At 30.7% G+C, this 18,580-nt stretch overlaps 2 protein-coding genes and 1 long non-coding RNA gene across 3 annotated transcripts; all 3 read left to right on the top strand.

Annotated features, from left to right (window-relative positions):
• The first annotated feature begins 3,413 nt into the window (after window positions 1-3,413).
• Window positions 3,414-5,808, top strand: LOC136086098 (uncharacterized). Its single transcript, XM_065808369.1, has 9 exons — window positions 3,414-3,459; window positions 3,706-3,830; window positions 3,907-4,083; window positions 4,164-4,267; window positions 4,343-4,428; window positions 4,503-4,592; window positions 4,671-4,748; window positions 4,840-5,031; window positions 5,112-5,808. Exons 1-9 carry the CDS (start codon window positions 3,414-3,416, stop codon window positions 5,459-5,461), a joined length of 1,248 nt encoding a protein of 415 aa, XP_065664441.1. The 3' UTR covers window positions 5,462-5,808.
• Window positions 5,809-5,996: 188 nt separating this feature from the next.
• Window positions 5,997-6,787, top strand: LOC136086487 (uncharacterized). The gene is made up of 3 exons (XR_010641365.1): window positions 5,997-6,214; window positions 6,306-6,459; window positions 6,660-6,787. It is a non-coding gene; the product is annotated as an uncharacterized LOC136086487 (long non-coding RNA).
• Window positions 6,788-6,883: 96 nt separating this feature from the next.
• On the top strand, window positions 6,884-8,465 carry LOC136086097 (uncharacterized). The gene is made up of 9 exons (XM_065808368.1): window positions 6,884-6,940; window positions 7,035-7,072; window positions 7,167-7,276; window positions 7,368-7,412; window positions 7,555-7,614; window positions 7,695-7,727; window positions 7,813-7,878; window positions 7,989-8,114; window positions 8,208-8,465. The coding sequence occupies exons 1-9, from the start codon at window positions 6,884-6,886 to the stop codon at window positions 8,309-8,311; spliced, it is 639 nt and encodes a 212-aa protein (XP_065664440.1). The 3' UTR covers window positions 8,312-8,465.
• The last annotated feature ends 10,115 nt before the right edge of the window (window positions 8,466-18,580 follow it).

Here is an 18,580-nt window from a genome sequence, read left to right as displayed (position 1 = left end):
TCTAAACTCTTATTTTCAAATTATGTTAACGGCGTTGATACCTTTGCTTGATAAACTTCGGCGTTGATAAACTTTTACCTGATAATGAAAAATTTTGTAACGATGAACACATTCAAAATTTACTTCAAATTTAAAAAAATATTATAAAAGAATCAGAGCGTTATCATACAATGGCGATGTTTAATCGAAAAGTTTTGATACCTTTATTATACGATATGAAAAAGAATATAAATTTGTAAAATTTTTTTTGTAAATAAAAAAAATGGAGTTTTGTTTTTTTGATCAAAAATTAACAACCCTACAACTCGAAAACAAGTTGAAAGAAGTTGGCTTAAAAAATTTTTATTTAATAGAAAGTACAGAAAACGAAGTTCAATATTATCACAATAAAAAAGGATTTTTTACTTCTCGTATAATTTTAATCACTCTAAACGGACGCGAGTTAATCCCTGAAGCATTTTTAAGTTGTTGTACAGAATGTTTACTTGAATATTTGAGTTTTGTATGTCATCTAGGCTGTTATGAAAAAGATTGTGAGCATTGTGAAGATTTTAATAGAATACATTATAATTGTTCTTGTCTTGTAGAGAAAAAAAACGAATCATAACTTAATTGCGGACACTATATTACTAACAGAAATAACAAGACGATTGGCGATCAATTGGAAACCTTGTGGAAGATATTTGAAAGTGCACGAAAATCAACTCGATTTTATTGACGACGATTATAAATATAATTATCCCTAACCCTGACCCTAATCAGAGTTGTTCACGCAACTGTTACTGTATCCTGCGGACGTTTCAGAAAGATATCTTAAGTATGGATTTCTAGGAAATAATTGCACGCTGGATACAGTTTTTCGAAAATTCTGTATCCTGCGTTTAGGTTTGGGTTAGGAGCCCCAGGGTCCGAAATATAAGGGCCCAATGGTGCAAACTCATTTTTTTTCTTAGTTACACCCTCTACTGACCTAACCCTGCCTAACTTTGGTTTATCAATTTGGGCTAAGGTCAATTTCTGAATCTTAGAAAAGGTCGGGTACACCTGCTGTTATTCTGTGGGCATAAGAGGCTCATTTTTAATCAATATACAAAAAACACCATATTGTGGGAGTATAGGGCCCTATTATTTTTTTTTCATAATTTTTTTTTTGTTAGTTCGCGACAGTTTTTTTAAGTTGAAGTGGACCCTCTTTTTTGATTTTAGAAGTCAGGGGCACCTGGAGGGCCTAACCCTAAAATGGCATTCTCCTGTAATCGACGTGCAAAATGTTACCATTATTATTTAACGACGCCGTTATATTATTCAAAAAAGTACCCATTTTTTAGATAGAGAATTTTATGCTCTTTCGAATGGTATATTAGGTTTTAATTTTTGACATATATTTTGTCGTTAATTTGTCTTTAAACATCGATTTGGGTTAGTGTAACTGGCGGACATCGTGTAGTTTTGACCTTGCAGGTGGCACTACAGCTGTTTTCTATGAGATGAATGTGCAGCTGTCCAATATGTTTTTTTCTATGGGTAACACTATCGAATGACACAAAAAGAAATTTTTTACAATGACTCTTTCCATATACGGGACACATTACCCCGTTTTGACCGGGATAGGGGTAAAATGGGTAGTTTTGACGGTAAATTTAAAAAATTCCTGTCATTAAATAAAGGTCAAAACCTGAACTATTTTGCAAAAACGGCTTTACTTCATTCATATCCTGCGCATAATTAAAGAAAAACATAATCCCTGCATTCTGCGTGCAAAATTGGGGCAAACTTTATAAAAACGAGTGTATCTTAATAAGTTTAGTACCTGTAACCCTAATTTTTTTTCTTTTAAGTCGCGTTTATTAATAATAGTTTATATATTTAATAGCAGCCCTTTCTGAATTATATTTTGACTTTAAATCCTAACCCCGTTTGTTTTCAGCTAAAAAACTAGATCCTGCGTGCAATACCCCAATAATTTAGCGCCTGTTAGAAAAAAGCAGGGTTTTTCAAAATTGTTTTAGATTGGTTATGTTCGTCTGTAGCTATAACATATATAACGGCTACGTTCCTACTTGCTGTAGTTTTTGCATAAAACAGCTAAATGTACCATTTGGCCCATTTTCATGCTCTAACCCAAAATTACAACTATCAATTTTTAAAATCTGTATCGTGCGTGTAGGGTTACGTGTACTACAGTTTCGGTATTAAACTTATATATTTTTTTGTTTGAAAGCCCCCTCCGGTAGCACCCTAACCCTAACCCTGCAACCATCAAACGTGTACGCCGGATACAAGTGAAGTATCCGCCTGATACAGTTGTTATAAATCCGAATTTGCAACCATCGTTTTTATAACCCTAACCCAAACCATCAAACCGTGTACGCTGGATACAAGTAAAGTATCCGTTTGATACAGTTGTTATAAATCCGAATTTGCAACCATCATTTTTTTAACCCTAACCCAAACCATCAAACCGTGTACGCTGGATACAAGTGAAAGATCCGATTGATACAGTTTTTTAAATACTGTTTGCAACCATTATTTTTAACCCTAACCCAAACCATCAAAGGTGTACGCTGGATACAAGTAAAGTATACGCCTAATACAGTTTTTATAAAACCCTGATCCACAACTGTTAAAATTAGCACAAGACCCGATTTTTATTAATCTTTGACCTGATTTTGCTTACGTAAATTGAAAACAAAACCCGACATTTTTAAAATAATTGCGGTTACATAATTTATTACGTTGGATGCAGGTGGAATTGACGTTTGATACAGTTGGAATCAAAGTAACTGTCAGTTGGCCTTAATCCTGATGGTTTTTTCGAGAGATTTTAAAGCATGTAAATTAATTTTTTTATTTATTTAGGTTACACATGAATTTAAGTAAGTCTTTTGTTTTTTTATCCATTTTGGGCTAAATAAGCCGTAAAAATGACGTTTGTAAACGTCTTATAAACGTTTTAGACGTCTTTTGAACGTTTAAGACGTATTTTGAACGTTCAAAAAAGATGTATTTTTTTGGTCCTGTGCTCACTAGGTATTATGTTTTTTTTATTCTTTAATAATTTGTTGTTTTTAGATTTTAAACTAATTTTATTTTTTAAATTAATGGAAAGTATTTTTTAATGTGTTACATTATTAAAATATTTTTATATTCTAAAGATTAATTTATTTTCGTAAAGTAACGTGTTTAAGTGTATGATACGTTGTTATTAAAAAATAATTCATTTTGAATTACACTTAGATTTATATAATAAAAATAGATTTGTTATGTGAAAACTGCAATTCCTTTAAAAGAGTTCTAAACAAAAGTATTTGTAAAGAGTGCCTCCTTATGGAACAAGTTAAGACTTTGACTGAGGCATTGTTAAGAAATAAAAAATTGAAATTTAAAGAAAAATCAAGCATATTATAAACACTATGAGTAGCATTGCTAATCCAAAACCAGAAGGTTTGGATTTGGAGAGTGAGTCTGTCTGACCCTGACAACGAGTTATCGGAGTCAGTGGATAGCATAGACGAAAATCTTTGAAACAGCCCTACCTTGACAGATGTTGTCTCACCTAGTCCTATAACCCTAACCTAGTCCTATAACCCTAATTATCACCCCAACAACATTGTTGTTTTAATAGGAGTTGCACTCCTATTAAAACAACAATGTTGTTTTAATAGGAGTTTCACTCCTATTAAAACAACAATGTTGTTTTAATAGGAGTAAAACTCCTATTAAAACAACATTGCTCTAAAGAAAGTGAGTTAATTTGCAAAAGAGAATTTCAGAAGAGGATTGAGAAAATTGAAGAGGAGTTGACATTCGCATTTGGTGATATAAACAAAGTATGTATTTATTGATTTTTATTGAATAAGTTATTATTGTTGAAGGATGTTTGTAATTTAAAATGGTGCTTATTAGGTGAAGTATGTCAAGGTTGGGACGCGAAATGAGTACACCATCAAATGTACCAAAGAAAATTGTAAAACGCAAACAACAAGGTTGCGCAAACATTTAGTGTCAAAACATAAAGTAAAGGATGAGGAGGCCAAGCAGCTAGCCTCATATTATGTGCGATACTATAATCACATAACAAAAGTATAAACCTTTTTTGTTTTTGCTAAATAAATAATATTAAACTATTATTAAAATAGTTATGCACTCTTATATTTATTTAGATTGTTAAAAATAAGCCTTGGTCGTTGTTGTGTTCAAGCTGCAATGAATTTCATAATAGGTTAGACATTCACCTGACAAAACAGCATGAATATATTCGTGGCAGGTTGACCTATAATCTTTATACAGAAATACAGAGTTTTGCATGTTCTATTTTAATACACTAATATTTTCTTTATAGTGACGATATTAAAGAAATAATAAAGTTTTCAAAAGAAAACACCATAACATTCATTAACAAATTGGGGGCTGACGCCCATACCAAAAGTAATTATTTTTTAATACAACAGTAACCAGGTTAACAATAATTATGAATTTAAAAACTTTACATTTATATTTAGCCAAAATAAAACCCAAGATTCCTCAAAGCAGGCCTTTGAGCATTTTGCCTTCAATAAATGAAGATGATGAAGATAATGAAATTGAAGATGGTTAGTGTTATAGCACGTCATTTTTATTTAATTTCATCTGTTTTTTGTAAAAACAAATAAAAAACATTTTTCGTTTAGAAGTAATCTTACCCAAGCAGTTGAATGACCCTGTTGTTAACCCTGTTGATACTCCAAACAAAAAGTTTGCTAAGCGAGGTTATTGCTAACCCTGACCAACTATTGTTTTATAACGTGTAAATTTTTAAATTAGATCAGTTTATTATATAATTTTCTAATAATTATTTAGGAACGCACGATTCAAATCTAGGAATTTCGAAAGGCGTTGCTGTTTTGCAGCACGCGAATGAGTTGACAGCTTTCGACAAAAAAAATTTCAAAATAGCAAATAGCTCATTTAAATATTTCTATCAAAGTGGCATGAACGCCATTTTAGACTTTAAGAGATACTTAAAGTTTTCAAGACATTATAACGACAAAGGTAAACAGACATTTTATAAAAAAAAAGATGACTAATTTGATCTAATTAATTAAATCTAACATTGTCTATTTAACATTTAGGAGTTTCAAATCACTTATCTAATGTTTTGTACATATGGGAGAAAATCGATCCTAAATTAAAATCTGTGCCTAAGTGCCTGTTAGCCGATGCTAACTTGTTAGAAGATTTCTATGCTTCTCCTTCAATCGAAGTAATTAAAGAGCAGCAGTCGTTACCGATGTCTTGTCAGTCTTCGCACATACAACCGAGGACCCTTATATCAAAGCTTTCTTCAATTATTTTATATTTAGATTTTTTAAAAGCCAGGACTTGTTATGCCGGCCTCAATATCGATGACATCGAATTCGTAAAAGCTAAAATAAAAGAAATAAATAACTCTGTAACAGTCTTTAATAAAAAAAGAGACTAAAACATTCACAAGCAACCGTACTCACAACGGAGATTGTAAAGACTTATTTTTCATCTGAACATGTAAAAAAAATTAGAAAATTACTGTCAGGCAATGTAAAACTGTCAAAAACGGAGTGTATCGATGTACGCGATTACCTTATCGTAATGATATGTTTAGTAAACGCTACACGATCCTCCAATCTCATTTCAATATCAATTGGAGATGTCGATAAAATGGTGCCCAGCGAAGAACTTGAAAACGGCTGGGTCATCCAAAATGAACTATATAAAACAAGTATGTTGTATGGCAACAAGGTCATACTTTTGGATGAAACCCTCAGAAATGAGCTATTAAAATACCTCAAATATCACAGAAGTGTTATTATATATTAAATTTTACATATATAATTATATATTATATTATATATATATATATATATATATATATATATTATATATATATATATTACATATATATATATATATATATATAATATATATATATATTATATATTATATATAATTATATATTATATATATATATTAAAATTGGATGTTCCCCAGAGGACCCTGTCTTCATTTCCAGTAGGTCAGAGTGCTAAATCATTCAGCAATTGCAAACGGAATGAGCACATCTTTCAGAAAATCGAAAGCATTGTTAGAAGTTGAAAGTGAGTTCAATAACGATCGGGTATGTCCGACTAGATTCAGGATTAGTATTGCAACAGAAATGTGTGGTCTTGGTGATGAGAATGTAGATAGTTTTGCTCGTGTAGGTGCTATATTTTTTATCTAGGTCGATATCATATAGTATTATTATATAAAAAGAACTATTTATAACAGTATGATCATACATCTTACAGAACTACATGAAAAACAAAACAACCACAACCCTGAAGTCTTACGTGGCCCGTTTCGCTTTGAGGACAGCCGCCCTTCATAGCTGGAGAGTAGGTACTCAATTTGATGTATTACGTAGTGCCCTGGAAGTGAAACCCACACCTTCCGATGTTAAAGGTAAGTAAGAAAACAAACATAGATTTTTATTATTTGAAGATAGGGTTTATTTTTAAATAAATCCTATGTTGACATAATAAAAATATATGCTTGTTTGTTTTTTGTGTAAAAATTTGTTTAATAACTTAACCTAATAATTTATTACAATATGCATTTGGCTAGGTAAACATTTTTAGATTTTTCATTTTGATTTTGCATAGATTGGGTTGGCAAAAACTCTAGAACCATAGAAAAAGAATTCCCCGGGACGAGTTACGTCGATCAGGAGCTCTGCAATTTTTTAGACATGGAAATTGCGGATGAAACAATACCAGGTTATCCTTTAAATCTAAGTATGTTTATTTTTTTAAGTATTGTTTTTATTTTTTAAGTATTGTTTATTTTTTTTTAAATACTTTCATAACAGCTTTCATTTTTTTAAGAAATGTCTGATCAAACTGAAACCAACAAAATACTGACAGGTCAATGCTCTAGTAATGAAGTATCCGGTCTAAAACTTTTACAAATTATTCAAATATTTACTCAATGAGAAGATTAGTGTTATAGCATTTACATTTTTTTTTTGACAAAATTAGGTCTCTAAAATCCGTGGCAGAATTGCCGTAAAAGAATAGTAATAAGCGTCTTATGGAGGAGAATAACAAAGATATTTTTAGTTAGATATATTGTTTACTGACTTGTTTTACTTGATTTTTTTATAATAAAAGTTTAAACTTCTTTACCCTGCTAACCTTTTTAGAAAAGAATAGGTCTCTTAAAGCCTTGGCAGAATTGCCGAAAAAGAAAAAGATCCGTATTATTGAGGATAATAGTGAAGGTATTTTTAGTTAGATATATTGTTTACTGACTTGCTTTACTTATATTTTTGTAACTTGTATGTGATTTTAAAAACTATGTTTTTGTTTTAGATGATGTAGACTTTCAAAAGGTTTTCCAACATTCAGGATTGCATGGTACAGAAAAAACATTACTTATTTACATCTGTATAATAAACTGCATTCATGTGTAAAAGTTATGTACAAAGTTAAGACTTATGTATAAAAAAATAGTATTAAAAATATTTATTAAATAACTAAACGTATAAAATATATTTAGATAAGGAAGTTGACGATATAATTGTGGTTGAAGGAAAAACAGCTTCAGTTGTGTCAGAATGTGAATAAAATATTTTTTAATATTAAATGCATATCATCTATCTGCATAACATCTACCTAATTATTATATGATTTTTTTAGGTGAAAGAGAAAGCATTTCTGACGTTGAAGAAGGTACAATATTTATGTATTTTTCTTTTATATTCATTTACATTTTAGTTTTGTTATTTAGATTGTAACTTACTCATGTTTATAACAGATCATAGCAATATCATTGATGATCATCATGTTTTAACACAAAAGACAAAAGAGGATATTATTAGAGGTTATTTTACATAACTATAATTTTATGAAAATTTAAAATATATACAAATAAGTTCAGTAAATAGAACATAATTTAAACTATAAATATTTCTACTTTTCTATTTTCATTAGTGTATGATAAACCTCAATCCGACGACTTCTACAAAACTAGAAGTTTTAAGAACAGTCGGTCATCAATTTTAGCAATTACTTTGGTCGGTGAACGACTTATAATGACTGGAGTGATTACACGAGAATGTAAGTTAAATAATCATAAACAGTAAATTTATTTTAAACTTTATTATCATAAAATATACTTGAACCCTAATGCTTAAACTGTTTTCTTTACAGTGTGGAGGGACGAGGAAGTAAAGCTCCCAGAATCGTCATTATTGCTAGACCTGTACAGCGACATGGAGTGGGAAGGCATTCGATGGATGCTAAAGAACGCTTAAAAAAGATTTAAACTTCAGGAACTTCGTAGCAGAAGCTAGAAGTATGTGGCGAAAACTAATAAGTACTCACGGTAAATAACTGTCTTTTGTTCATTTATTTATATTTAAATAGGCCTGTTTTGTTTAGTTTTTAAAAGGATTTAAGCTTTGAAAGCTTAACAACTTAATTTATTAAAATAGTTTTTAAAACCTTTTTGTTTTTAATAGCATAGCTATTTATACATTTTAAAGATTTTATATATTTATAGATTTTATATACTTATAGACTTTATATATTTATAGATTTTATATATTTATATTTCAAATTTTGTTCTGTTTACGACTTAAACAACTCTTTTACTTGTAAATATATTTTTTTATTAGGTTATATTAGGTTTTTAATCTAATGAGGTGTTATAACCTAGACTTTATGTTTTTAGAATAAACTTTTCCTAAACCAAGATTTTATTTGTTTTACGTTATAAGATAAAAAGCGACATATTTAAAAATTCGTAGGCGTTTTAGCTGTGACATCTATTGACTAGCCGTAGGAACCCGTTAAGAAAAAAGTGAACCATTAAAAAAACTTATTTCAAGACAAACTATGCAACAGACGTCACATATGATACATCATTTCTATAGAGAATTCAACGGTGAGTATAACGCCATTCGTTTTGACGGCTGCCGTGTTGTTTGTCGTTAAATTGCAAAAAAAACCGTCAAAAAACAATCTTTTTTGACAAATAAACGTGGTTTATAGACAAACCATACACCCGCCGTCACATATCTTACATCATATCGATAGAGAATTTATCGACGAGTCTAACAGTGCAAACACTTTGAACGGCTGCTGTATAGTTTGTCTCTAAATCGGTAAAAACTGCTAAAAAACCAGGGGGGGGGGAACAGAGAACACCCAAACAGAGAAAAAACCGTAACCCTAACTCGATTTAAAGGCAAACTATGCAACAAACGTCAAAACGGTTTTCGCCGTTGAACAAGCCATTAAATTCTCCATCAAAATAAAGTATAATATCTGACAATCTCGAAAATGAATTTTTGACCCTTTTTCCCTGATGGTACCTGATGGAAAAAATGACTTTTTCCCATCAGGGAAAAAGTCGTTTTTTCAAATGCCATGTATTATACACGATTCCGATAGCAAATTTAATTCTAAGAAGACTGGCGCAAACAGAACTAGATAAAACACTCCAGTTTGTCTATAATCTTGAAAACACTACGGTAAAAAGTAAGGGGCGGCAACCGAAAAACGGCAATTAGAGACAAACTATGCAACACACGTCACATATGATACATCAGTTCGATAGAGAATCTAACGGTGAGTATAACAACGCCATTCGTTTTGACGGCTGCCGTGTTGTTTGTCGTTAAATTGCAAAAAACATTTAAAAAAAATGCTTCTCCCTGTTCTACAACCTTAAAAAAATTCCGCTGGATACAGTTGATATTCAAAATTTTTTTTTTTTTTTTTGTACGAAGGATACAAGACCCCAAATAAAAACCTAGTTACCAGACCTGATCCTTAGTTATTTACCAATTCCCTACACCCTAAACGCTAGATACAGTTTTTTTTTGCGTGTACCGGGTTAACGCCAGATACAGTTTTTTTAAATCAAAATCCCGTTAGTTACAAGTTTTACACGCTTGATACAGGACTACACGTCAGACACAGTTTTCGCGCGCCATAAACAGTTTCTATCAAATTACACGCCAGATACAGGATTTATCCGCTAGTAACTGTTTGTATCTAGCGTTCCACGCTTGATACAGTTTTCTGCACCGTGATTACAGTTTTTAAATCTGCAACTCTGACCAAACCCTAACCTTAACCTAACCCAACCATAACCTTGACGATTATAAATATAAATATCGAAAAAAAGCTTTTTAAATGTTAAAAATAAGGAATCGTAACGTGACAAAAGAACAATTACTTTACGCATTGGATAACATACCAAGAATGGACATTAAAAAAATTATTTTAGACGGTTTTTTGTAAATAAAAAGATATATATTAAAATTTTTTTTTTATTGATAATAAAAATTGAAGAAAAAGAAGAAAAACCTCTTCAATAAAAACTCGAAACTGTAGAACAACCTGCAGAGATACCGTTAGAAAAAAAAGATGGTAGATCTATAACCGAAATATTAAACGAAAAAGGTTTTCATGATTTTTATTTAAAGCAACATCAAAAGAAACTGAACTCAAAGACGAAGAAAGCAATTCACAAGTTAAATTTAATATTTTTAAACCTACTCAAGATGTATATCCTGAAAATACAATTATTACAGGACCTACAAACAGCGGAAAATCGACTATGTCCAGAGAATTATTACATTGTGGAAAATTTCCTGATGCAGAAATAATATTTGTGATACAATTGAGAGAACCTAGTGCATCTCAACACAAAACATGGAAAAACATTATCGAATCTTCTAAAAATAATTTAGAAGCTTATCATTTTATAACAGTTAACAGTCCATAAAATTTAGATTCAGTAATACAGAGAGCCATTAGTTTTTCAAAAGATAAATACGGTATTCAAAATAGCGATTATCGACTATTAAAAACAATACTTTTATTCGATGATATTAGTGCTTTTTGCTTAAAAAGTCAACAATATACTAGCGCATGTTCTAGCAGTTCTCATCACGGAGTAGGTACCATTACCATATTTCATTCTGTACCTTCTAAAGCCAGTCAATGTTGGAACAATTTAGTGTCTCATTACAAATGTATTATTTCTTTTGATAACAACAGCGAGATTGAAGAGATATTTAAAAATGATTTTCCTTCTACTGGCAAAATGCACCATCACGTTATAAGCGATTTGTTAAATAAAGAAACTTCTAATCAACACGGACATTTGGCTTTATTTAAAACAAACTCTTCGGTAGCACGCTTGAGAACGCAGATTACGAGTAAAGAACAAAAAGTATTTATTCCAGTAGACGCTCAAGGCAAATTGGACTTTGATTATAATGACATGAGCATTAACAAAAAAATTGTTAGTTTTCAATCCTTTCCCTATGTCAATGCTCCCCAATTAAAAATCATTATTATCTCAAATCTTATCACAACAACTATAATCAAGAGAAGGAGAATAAACCCAACGAGGAAGATAAAATCGACATATATAAGGAAAAAGAAAATCCGCTAAAGAAAAGAAAATGGAGTGAAAGCGAAAGAGCAACACAACTACTCGAAAAAATTAAAAGACAAAAACGATATGGATTGCGCGAATCTTCAGACGGTAGACCCAGTTCTGATTCTGAATGGTTGGGAAAGAAAGAATTTTTACGAATTTTACAAAACGATTACAAATTACGCAATACTACAAACAAAGCGAGTAAACGTCAAGCCATGAAACAAAAGTTGGCTGTACGAGGACAAATTTTTATCCCCAAAATGAATAGAAGAAAAGACATTGATGAAAACGAAATTAAAATATGGATAAAAGAAATTTTGACACGTTTTAATGCTGTAAAAATGTTAAAATGCGAACTTTTATCAGATCACGAAAGACATCAAATAAAAAACGCTTTTCAAGAATACGTTTGTATAGAAATTAAACTCTTTGTCAAAGAATATTTATATCCGTATCCAAAATTTAACGAAAACGGAAAAGTCATCATGAAAAAAAAAAATGAAAGATAAAAATCAAGCTATATCAGACTTTGTTTGTAACAATTACGACGTTTTAAAAGAATATTTTAACTCTACTCGTTTTAAACTTTATCACGAAATTATAAATTATTATGCTAATATAATAATCTCATTCGACACTAAACAACCTACAAAAACTGTAATCGATTTATTAAGACAGCATTTTGACGTTGATTATTGTCAAAAAGAATTGTATTTTCAAAATAATTTGTATTTTTATGAAACATGAATAGATATAGACCTTATCACGAGTCTCCTTATTAACTTTACGTAAAGTATTAGGCAAAAATGCCTACAACATGGATGTTATATAATAAAAAATTACTGCAAATGGATGAACAAGAAAACACAGAAGTTAACCTAGTATCTGAAAAAACAAACAGATAGGATTTGTCTCAGCTTATCCTAAGATATGATTTACCCTCTTCTCTTAATTATGCAGATCCCATCAATCTCGAAAATCAAATCGCTGGTGAAGTAAGCTTTCATCAAAATTTAAATGCTTTGCTACCTTTAGATACTATGCTGAACAGCGATCTGGCTACAAGTCTAATAAGCGATCAAGAAAAATGGAAAACATATCTCAACGTGGGAGGAGATGCTTATGCTTTTAAAACTATTTTAAATTCGAATAAGCAAAGCGAATTCAATTATCAAATTGATCAAAGAAACATAAGCAAATCTTTAAGAATGATGAGAAATTTAAGAAAATTTCATATTCAAGACAGCTCTCTTACTACTACGCCTCCCTCCTTTATTCAATCTACATTAAACACTTTACCGCGTTCTACTACTTTAAACACTATTCCATCAACTCATAATAAAATTCATACTTTGACACCTCTTAGTAAATTTTTAATTTTTCACGAAACAGCCAATTCGAGCGAAATTTTAGAACAGCTTTATAATAACGAATTTGTAAAAAAAACTCCTAACTTACCTAAACATCTCGTCGATATGTGTAAAAATCAAGTCAATTATCGGTTTGGATCACAACAAATTTCTTTAAGCGTTTATAAACCGAGAAACAAAAAAAGCCACTCTGAACAATTTAAAAATTTATATTTTATATCAAGCCAATGTTGTAGATATAGAAGAATCCATAGCCAGTATTAATAACAATGTCACCAACTTTGCCTTTCAAAAAATAAACGATCCAAAACAATATTCCTTTTATGCTAACGAATTTTTAACTTTACTAACCTCTTCTCACTCTGTAGCTAGCATGAGAATAGCAGCCGATTATTATCAAATAAGACAACTTACTTTTGCGAAATTTTGGAGTTTTATAAAAAAATACAACATACCCTTCCGAAACGAAACTAAATTAACATCCGAAGGTGTATATGCTGGCGCTCTAGCTCGAGATCCTTACACTGTTATGACTTCTAGTCTTCTAGAAAGCGAAACCATAACCGATAAAAGTTTTGGTGGAAAGAGAGCTTTTGAAATATTATCAGAAACAAAAGACATTATTCAACAAAAATGTATACAATATGGCGAAATGTTTCGAGGTTTCAAATTTGAAATTTTGTGAGAATACATTCAAGTGAACAGTTATTTACTACCTTATTGAGATATTTATGTTCGAATGTTAAATAACTATGACGAAAACGCATTAGCTAACAGACCCATCAGAGAAACCATGCGCTATTTAACATTTAAAACTTTTTTCAATCCTGTACCTTCTTTACCTTTTAGAGATGTAACAGATGTAGTCCTATTAAAAGATGTAAAACAAACTTGTGCTAAAGGAGGAGCGTTGCGATTATTGCAACATATTAAATCCAATTCAAATCAATTTTACAGCACAGAAAATACAATCAAAGAAAAAAGTTTACTCGAAATGTTAATGATAATGGGTACAATGTATAATTCTCAACTTGCTCCTTTAAATTCATTTTTAATATCTTATAAAAAATGTTTTAAAAACGATTCTAATAATATTGAAAATTTTGCCAACGCTTTAAAACTACTTACTAATTTTAAAAAGAAAAATTTATTCACTCATCCGTTAACAAGGTCTTCCTTATTAGAAATTCCTACACCCGAAAAAGAACCATGAACACGAGCATCCGATCCCTATTTAGCACCAAAAGAAACTAAAAACGAAGAAGAACCGGCTGAAACAACTAAAACCGAACTTAGTGAAAGACCTGAAAGTGCTCCCGAATTATTAGGTGCTACTGCTTTACCTGAAACAACTACAGTTGAACCAACAAGTGCTAGTGTTAGTACTGAAATCCCAATGTTAACTAGAAGTGGTCGTATACGATTAAGAGCAAAAAAAGTAACTACTAGATCGTCATCCACAAATCCAGAAGAAGAAAAAAGGAAAGCTCCAATAACAAAATATTCCGACTATTAAAATGGATAATGTCTTGAGAGACGCTATTGACAACCTTGTAGAAGATCAACTGAGCAAATTATTGAGTCGTTTGTTTGCTTTAACAGACGTACCCAAAATTAAAAAAGTTTTGCTACAATTGGACACTTTAAAAAAAAATCCAACCGATTTAAAATTTTATGAACAATTAAGAGCGCTTTTAGAAAGTTCCATTTATGCCAAATGGAACGGTCTCATAACAGCTTGGTCACACGTCACTCTACTTTTTAAAAAAACAACGGATGTCAACGTTAAAAAACAAGCGCCTAGAAAACCTTATGTTTACGAAACGCATCAATAATAGCGACTTTACGAAATCAAAACGCCAACCGCAACGAGAACGGGGAAACTATGTTTTTTAAAGTTGTCGTTCACGTAGCCGTTTTTCGTAAAATATCGTTACGAAAGTTACTATGAAAACGTCGCGGTACAAAAAGCCTTTGTATAGTTCTGTATATTTTTCTGCATGATTTTTTGTACAGTTATATTTATAATTTTTAAGTAAGAAACCTATTCGATGTAAATTTCAATAAAAGAACGAAGTTTAAATTATTTTTTTAAATTAACATGTCAAAATTATCTCAGGTTCGCAATCAGTTACTTATTTCTCATTCTAATAAGATAATAAACGACGAAGAGCTTTTATTACTTTACGATGTTAACAAATCGTAACTTAACTTTGCCTTATCATAGTTATCCAAGATTTATTTTAGACGACATATCAGAGGATGAAGCCAAAAGCGAATTTCGATTTTTATCAAAAGATATATACGAGTTGATCAATATCCTTAATATTCCCGCAAAAATAACGTGTTACAATGGTGTTACCATTTCAGCTAAGGAAGCCTTTTGTACTTTTTTAAAACGTTTTGCGTATCCCTGCAGGTATCTAGATATGTTACCGCGATTTGCAAGACCAGTACCGCAATTGTGTATGATTTCAAATCATATCATGAATTTATTGTTTACACAATGGGGCCATTTACTTACCAACGTAAATCAGGGATGGTTAGACACTCTGCATCTTGAAATTTATGCTGCTGCTATTCATGCTAAAGGGGCTCCTCTTAAAAACTGCTGGGGGTTTATAGATGGAAAGACAAATAAGTCGTCCTAGAAAGCACCAAAGAATTTTTTATAATTGACATAAAAGATGTCACGGAATAAAGTTCCACTCAGTAGTTGCACCCAATGGCTTAATTGCAAATTTATTTGGTCCTGTGGAAGGGAAAAGACATGATAGTGGCATGCTCGCTGATTTGAATTTACTAAATAAATTAGCAGTAATAGAGAGCCTTTGTGTGTTTACGGAGACCCTGCATACCCCCATAGAGTTCATTTACAATGTGGATTTAAAGGAGCTAACATATCCCCTGAACAGCTTATTTGGACCAAAAATATGAGTAAAGTTCGTGTTGCTGTTGAGTGGATATTTGGAGATATTGTAAACTATTTTAAATTTTTAGACTTTAAAAAGAATCTTAAAGTGGGACTTAGTCCAGTTTCTAAAATGTATTTGGTATGTGCGTTAATGCATAATGCACGCGTTTGCCTATATGGTTCAACAACAACAACATATTTTGATTGTCAAGCACTATCCCTTTCAGAATATTTTATTTAACTTTTATAATTTAATAAATACTTTTTTAAATGAAATATAAGACAGAATGTAAAATTGCTTTATTTTTTTTCAGGTAAAAATTTGCTTAAAATTTCTAAAAAAGATGCTTGCTGTTGCATCAGCTTGCATCATGTTATTTTGTTGCTGCATCATCTGTTGCATTGTTTTTCCTTGTGCTTTAACTTCTATTCTTTTGATTTCAAGTTCCTCTTTTCTAATATTTATTTCCATTTCACTTTTCTCTTTTAAATAAGAAATTGTTTCATTGCCATTATTTCTGGACTTTTTATTAGTTTCTTGTCGTCCGTTTCGCTTTTCACTTTCACTACATGTCTCTAATGACCGCTTTCGCATTTCTATTGCTTGCAAAGTATCTGCATCAACCTTTGCATTATTTTGGACTAAGAGATCTTTAAAATTACTTTCAGATTGCTGAAATCTCTCATAGACATCAGCAATAGCCACATCATAGTCTGTTAAGTCACATGTAATTCCACTTGCTTTATTTTCTTCTGCATCTTTTTTTTTAAACTTTTCAATTAAAAGGTTTACATGGTCTCGAGTTGACCTTCCAGTAACTTTAAAATAAGGCTCAGGTAATCCATTAAGAGAGTTGGATATTTTTTCCCATGAATCGCCTCTTTCTTTTGAACCACGTTTAAATTGCCATGGCTCGAAGGTCAAAACCTCCATTAACAACAGTGAATCGTGTAGTTGAGTCCATCGCATTGAACTAGAATATAAAAGTATTTTTTTAAATTTAATTATTATTTTAATAGATTGATTTATTTATTAGATTGATTAATTTTTGATAGAATAGTTTTAAATGATTATAAAGTCATACTTATACAAATTTAAATCATTAGAATTATATTATATTAATTATATTATAATTATATTACTCATTAGTTTATATAAATCTTGTCTTTAGGGGAAATCAATTTAGATGACCCTGGAGATAACAGATTTATATAGCCACATTTTATAACTATTTTTATAAATAAAATATTACCTTGAGGGTGATGTTATTGTTCCACATAAAGATTCCATAACAAAGATAAACTGTGTGTTATGTTTAGCTTGATAAGTATTTTTCATTAATTTATATATTACTGCTCTGTTTAATAAAAACTGAACACTCAAACTGAGCACTAAATACTCTTGCAAGAAACATAAAAATCTAATAAAATGTCTTTTCTAGTTCACTACAGGTAGACGGGCCCCAAAAACCACATGATTTTTTCTTTTGCTGTATCTTTTGTACAAAACAAACAATTTAACTTTATTTTGCTTTTTTATATGCTTTTATATGGTAAAAGTTCTTCCCAGGGGTTTAGAAGTATTTTGGTATTTTTTGTTTGCTTTTTTTTTTCAGTAAAGTTTCGCTATATTTTAGTAGGGGACCTCAAAAACCGCATGGCTTAAATTGTTTGTAACTTTTATGAAATTAGTTGCAACTTTCCAATTTTTTGGAATAGCTTGTTATATTAAAATCCCCTTCACATGGTAGTTTGATTGCAAACTTATATTTTAGGGAAGTACCTAAAGCGCTACAAAAACCACATGCTTGGGACCCCAAAAACCACATTAATTATATTATTTTTAACAAAAATATAAGTGATATTACAAAAATTCATGATTTAAAGTAGATTTGTAGTAGTTGGAGCTATCTTTTTGATGATAATGAATTTATATAGAGATTTTATTTTACGCTCCTGCTTAGAGGATAGTTTTAGTTCAGTTTGCAGTATGTGAATTTGCGATATTAGTTTATTTGTAAGCAAATAAATAAACATGAGTAACAGCAACAAAAAATTCAAAACTCGCTTGCAAATGAAGTCACTAAATCCAAGTTCTAATGCTGAAGCACTAATTAAAAGAAAAGCTATATTAGAAAAAAACAAACAACTTGAAGCTGCTGTTCAATGGTGTAAAGAAAACAATGTAAGAGGACATGCTGCAATTAAAACAAGACAATATCCACTTATTAAAGATCGTGAAACAATAAACCGTAGACTTTATGGGAAAATAGTCAATGGTCTTGAAAGACAGTACTGTGCAATTCTCTTGGAGGAAGAAGAGATGTCAATTGTTTCATACATTAAGAATAAAAATTGAGCAATGCAAGGCATAAACAAAGCAGAACTAACAAAACTTGTCCTTGACGTTCTGAAAGTTAGACAATACACAAATAAAAGATTGAAAGGTGGCAGAAAATTCATAGCATTATCTGCAAATGCAAAAAATGCTTTGACACAAAACAAGTATTTATGTTTCTTATATATATTTTTAAAAGGTAGTAATAGTCAACATGTTAAGATATAAAGAGATTGCTTGTAGTCCAGGAGTTGAAGCTTTGTAAGAGAAGCTTTTTTAGTTAACTTTTTATTTTTGTTTTAAACACAGGTTAGGTAAATCGTTTTGGATGCGCTTTAAAGCTAAGAATCCAAGCTTAACACTCAAGCGACAAGGAAATGTGTCAATAAATAGAGCTCTCAATTGCACGAGGGAAATGGCATGTCTCCACCTTGGTATGAGTAAACATTGACTTTTTTATTTTATTTCATAGTATACCATAGCTTCATTTAAAATTTAACT

Source organism: Hydra vulgaris, chromosome 10 (assembly GCF_038396675.1).
Source record: "Hydra vulgaris chromosome 10, alternate assembly HydraT2T_AEP".
Lineage (NCBI taxonomy): Eukaryota > Metazoa > Cnidaria > Hydrozoa > Anthoathecata > Hydridae > Hydra > Hydra vulgaris.
The sequence above is the reverse complement of the archived record's forward strand: the minus strand, read 5'-3'. Positions and strand labels throughout refer to the sequence as shown.